At 40.5% G+C, this 5,681-nt stretch overlaps 1 protein-coding gene across 1 annotated transcript in view; it reads right to left on the reverse strand.

Annotated features, from left to right (window-relative positions):
* rad51d (RAD51 paralog D) overlaps positions 1-4,732 on the reverse strand; it is a 57,700-nt gene extending 52,968 nt beyond the window's left edge. Inside the window, exon 1 of the mRNA XM_074672175.1 lies at positions 4,637-4,732. Coding sequence (XP_074528276.1) covers positions 4,637-4,686 — 50 coding nt within the window. The 5' untranslated portion in view covers positions 4,687-4,732. The remainder of the gene's footprint in view (positions 1-4,636) is intronic.
* Positions 4,733-5,681: the final 949 nt, after the last annotated feature.

Raw genomic sequence — 5,681 nt, forward strand, 5'->3', positions numbered from 1 at the left:
AAGATTCAGTGACATGTTTGCATCCTCTGATATCTCTTCCACAGTTCCTGACTGTGAGTGGGTGACACACTGATGCCTACGCACACTTCCGACATGACATGAACGCATCATGAGCCCGGTCCTGACATCAAAGCGAGCAGGGTTTCCCAGGCCTGCTGTGAAGGTGGCAACAGACTAAAAACACATTTTCCCCGTCTGTGAGACACATTTGCATGTCATTACACGGAGCTCGCTGCACGGCCCAATCAGAAGTGAGCTCTTTTTTGAAAAAAATTTAAAAAAACAGGGTATTTTCCGGCAGCTTGTAAGAAGGGGAATATGGCCAGGCAGCAGCAGGACCAGCAGGAAGAGTGAGGCAGCAGGAGCAGCTTTCCACAGGGCACAATGTATATTAACAGACTTGCACAAGATGTTGAAAAAAAAAAAGAGTGTTAAATAACTTTCAGTTAAGCAAATGACTCAAACTTTGGTCATTAGGGTTCAGGTTTTGGTGTCTAAAGTGTTGATGAGACCATGTTCCTAACTGACCGTACTGATCTTAACCTACTTCACTTTCAGAGGTCCACCATAAAAACAGTCAAACTGACGAACTAACAAACAAACAACCTGTTAACCTGCTTTCTTGATGTTAACACTTTACAAGGACTCTTTAAATTACTGTAACTTTTCAGCTATTTGGGCAAGTGAGAAAATCCACTCCCTGAAGAAGAAAAAACAAACATTATGACCATAGCTGTGGTATCAGAGTTCTACATAGAAGTCCACTTGCAACAATGCTCCAATCACAGGAAAAAACTGGTACAAGGTGTTTCCATTACCGTAACTCTTAAACTATTTGAGCTTGACAAAAAAATTAAAACGTTCCGCAAAAGGAGAGGACATGGGCTTTATGGACATGAATTCTGACTGTTTTAAAGCCCAATATAAAAAAGAAAACTTAGTCCAGGGGGCCTATATTACACTTGGATGAGGGGATAACAGCAACTTCTCATACCAAATAACTTAAATGTATTTAACAGCTAATTTACACAAAACCATCTCTGGGGTTCACACAAAATGTTGCCAAAAAGAACAAATCACAAAGTTTCTTGTTGATGCTAGAGGAGGTGAATGGACAGACTGATTGGAGATGATAGAAAGACAACAGGAACTCAAAAACCACTCATTGGAACCAAGTCCTGAAGAAGAGCATCTCTGAACACACAACACGTCCAACATTGAGGCAGATGGGCTACAGCAGCCAAAGATGACCGCAGCGGGTGACACCTCTGTCAGTTAAAAAAGAAAACTGAGGCTACAATTCACACAGGCTCACCAAAACTGGACCATAGCAGATTGAAAAATGTTGCTTGGTCTGATGAGTCTGGATTTCTACTGACACATTGGGAAAGTAGGTTCAGGATTTGGAGGAAACAACATAAAAGTATGGATCCATCCTGCCATGTATCAACATTTCAGGCTGCTGCTGGTGGTGAAATGGTGCGGTGATTCTTGTCACTTTGGGCCACTTAGTACTAATTGTGTATGGTTTAAAGTCCACAGTCTACCTGAGTACTGTCCCTGACGATGTCCTTCCCCTTTTGAGCACAATGAACCCATCTTCCTGTGGAAACTTTCAGCAAGGTAACGCTTCATGTCACAAAGCTCAGACCATCTCGGACTAATTTCTTGAACATGGCAATTAGTTCACTGTACTCAAATGGCCTCCACAGTCACAGACAACATCCTGCGCGACCAGCACCATCCGGCCCACCACCTTTTCCGTCTGCTGCCCTCAGGGAGGAGGTACATATCCATACAGGCAAGAACATCCAGACTGACCAACAGCCTGTATCCACAGGCTGTGAGGCTACTGAACTCTGCCCCCATATCCCTCTCTCATGGACAGTAACCACTTTAATAGCAATGAACTGGTTTGCATTGTTGCAGTATGTCACCATAACTACTCTCTCTCCATGCCCCCCCCCACACACATACGCACACGCACCCACATCGATAGCCAATGATGTTCTCAGGTATGATGGACCCTGCTCTGCACCTTACTTTATGCCTGAATCAAAGGTTTACACACCGGGGTATTTATTTGTTATTTATGTATGTGGATTGCACTTTTGTATGGATGCTCCAAACGTAATTTCGTTGTTCTTTGTGACAATGACAATAAATATTCTAAAACTGAATCTGAATCTGAATCAGTCCCCAGATCTCAATCCAATAGAGCACCTTTGGGATGTGGTGGAACGGGAGATTCTCATCATGGATGTTCAGCCGACAAATCTGCAGCAACTGTGAGATGATATCATGTCAATATGGACCAAACTCTCTGAGGAATGTTTCCAGTACCTTGTTGAGTCTTTCTCACGAAGAAAATTGTGCATATAGATCAGCTCAGGGGTCTAAATATGTACATCAATGTTTCTAAAAGTAGTGTCCAACGTCCACCAGGGGTCCATGAACTATAACCAGGGGTTCCCTGGAATAATTTCAAAAATGCTTGTTAAAGTGTATGTTTGTATATTATTGAAAAAGCATATCAACAAACTGGGATCTCTTGCACCAATAAAATCAGCTATTTTTTCTGAGACTCCGCCCCAATTTAGTTTTTTGCCATGAGAGCAATGACATGTTTATCATTTCATAATGTGCAACATTAGAAAAAAAGAAAAACAAAACAAAAACACTTTGATGCAGTGGCGTGCACAGACTTTTCAAAGTGCAGGGGCAAAATATAGGAAAAAAAGCCAATAATATATTGTGTGTTTTTGCCACTCAAGAGGGCAGTTAATCATATTTTAACCAGTCAAGAGGGCAGTTCAGTGTGTTTTGCCAAGCGGGAGGACACTTTCACAAACATTTTGGCTTCTGAGAGGTCAATACAGCGGGTATTTTTCAACAACAAGGTAACATTTCCTTAAAGTTTATGAAATGAATTGCTTGGAAAGTATAAATGTATCACAGAAAGAAAAAGTTCTTTGAGTCTACCAGCTTTTAAAGCTTTTAATTTTATTGTTGCAAAATACTACATAGTACATTATTAGAGAGTATTAATATTAAGTTAAATATTGTTATGATAATGAGGGGGACCCTGGGAGAAATGTGTAACATGGTCTAAAAAAGTTTTATGCTCAATTTGAATATGCTATTAAAATAAAGGCATTTTAACTCTTTTAATAAGAGTCTCTTATATATTTTTGTGAGCACATGCTAAGTCTTTAGGAGCCAGCAGGCAACTTTATTTATGTGGTAACCTGACCTGTATGTATTAACTTTAGTAAAGTCATGACTCCTGGGAGAACCGACACACAGGTGAGCAGATATCAGTCCGTGGCCGAGAGCTGTGTTCTTAAACTTTGACTTTTGTGCCTTCACACTGATGGAGAAGTCAAACACACTCCTTCTCACTCATGCGGCTGTTGTCCTTTGCTGGACCGCACAGAAAGGCCAGGATGTATCGGTGCTGTCAGCGTTGTTTTTATTGTGCCGTCTTTAAACACTAAAATACTATAAATAATAACTGAGCAGTGTCCTCTACATTAGAGTTTCAGACTTTAAAGGACAGGACAAGAGAGTGAGTTTGTGTTTGGGAGGAAAAGTTAAATTTTTCATGATGCTCATAAAACATGTACGAATATTTTGTGTGTTGCATACTCGTAGTCTTGTGGTTTTAGGACAAAGAGACCATCAACAAGCATGAAAAGATGCCAGAACAAAGGTTTGAAAGCACATTTAAGATTCCATAAGTGTCCACCTTTTATTACTCTTAATCTCTGCTGACATCTTCACACTCAACAAAACCTTGAAACTACAATCATTAAGAAAAACAACATCTCCCATAAGGCACGCCTGCCTTCCTCTCAATCCTCTGCGCTTTCATTCAAGGTTGAAATGGCAGGACATGCTTACAAAGGCGCACCTTGGGCGTCAAAACTACTTATAACTGCTGTCTTACTGGCACCGATGAGGGAAGAGTCGTGTTTACCTTGGCTGCAAAACTGCTCACCTTGAAAAAAAAGAAAAAAAAACAAAACAAAAAAAGCATCCAGACAGATTTGTCTCTGAACCATCAGGACACCGGTAGCTTTGCTCAGTCTGCACAGCCAGGCTCGCTGATGAAAAAGGAAACACATGCTGGAAGTATTTGAGCTGAGCAGTGGGAGGACACATTGCTTTGGTGAACACTCGCCAAATGCTCCATAGCAGCCGCTGATTACACAGCATTTAGGAGTGGTGAATAATGCCGGTTTGGATAGAGGGGCTGCTGGCACAGCACATCGACCTGGCTAAGAGATGTCAACATGTGTCAGTGAATGCAGCTTGTTTTGATGCTGCCTCTTTACTGGCAACCCCCGACTGTATTTGAGCTATTCCCCAACAAACAAATTGATTTCAGTCCCAAAGTACAGCCTCGCCGTGTCAACGCTGATAATTGTAGTCTGGTTAGGATTACTTCCACGTGGTCTATGTTCGGCCCTGAAGGTCTGAGAATAAGTTCTTAATGTCCAGAGAGAAGGAGCTGATTCTGTTAATTTAGTATTTGTTTTTAACCAGAAACAGCCTTCTAAAAACTGAACAAATCCTGTCCGGTTATCTTTTAAGGTGAAAACAGAACACATAAGGAAAAAGAAGTTTGTGTTACCTGTCAGCAAAAACAATGAAAATTCGGTTCTCGTAGAAGGTCCTCAGCATCCTTCGCAGGGTATCAGTGAAGTGCCTGAAAACTCCTGAAGGGAGATAATCCAACAAAACAACAACAAACAAACAGGAAAGAGACAATCTTGTACATGCTTCCTGTTGTTCTTTGCTGAAAATGTGTACACTGCCACCTAGTGGGATGGGGTGCTTACCTGATACCTGTCTTTAATGATGTCTGCATTTAAACCTCAAGTGAAGACATGGTTTTAGGAGGGAAGTTTTATTAACAATGTGTGCAACGTTTTTCCCAAAACTCCCCCCATAGCTAAGGTTTCCAACAGTCCTAGTAGACATTTCCCAGCTTCAGTGTCAACAGATGTCTTTAATTCGTCAGATATTCTTTTAAATGTTGTCCAGAAACAAAGAATTATGCATTTGTCCTTTATTTTTATTTTTCCACTGGCAGCTCATATTTGTGTTTTTGATCCTCTGCAGGATTTCATCTTGTATTTTTCATCTCCACTTTGTGGGATGTCTTCTTTTTGAAATTAAGTAATGTGTTTCCTTCTCTTACTATGTCTTCCAAAGAATTAAGCAAATGTTGCCATACTCAAAATTGATTATAAAAGTTTTCAAGCTTGCCAGTTCCCTTCAAGTTAGCCAGAACTTTTTTCAAACAGCAGAGCATTGCTTAGCCTTGGTGTCAAGGCTCCATACTTCATCACAGATGAACTGAAATTTAGGAGTGATGAGATGATATCTTAAACCTAGGATAGTAGAAGCCTGCAGGTGGATGGTTAGATGGTTGGATGTTGGTGAAGTTAAGACCTTGAATGGTGCAGGAAAGCAGTGGGGTTGGCAAAATAGAATGAAAATATTCTTAAAAAACAAAAGAGTTAATGGCTTTTTAAAAGTAATATTTCTTGGAGGAAACAATAATTAAAACATCAAATATAAAACAAAGATACCAAATCAGAATTACCCATTTTAATCCCTGGTATGCCCTCAGCTGCTTCACTCTGTAGCGCGTAGGTAGATTTTATTTTTTG

The sequence above is a fragment of the Halichoeres trimaculatus genome, unplaced genomic scaffold, assembly GCF_033239565.1.
Source record: "Halichoeres trimaculatus isolate MK-OKI-2021-1 unplaced genomic scaffold, fHalTri1.1 fHalTri1_scaffold_6, whole genome shotgun sequence".
Taxonomy (NCBI): Eukaryota; Metazoa; Chordata; class Actinopteri; order Labriformes; family Labridae; genus Halichoeres; species Halichoeres trimaculatus.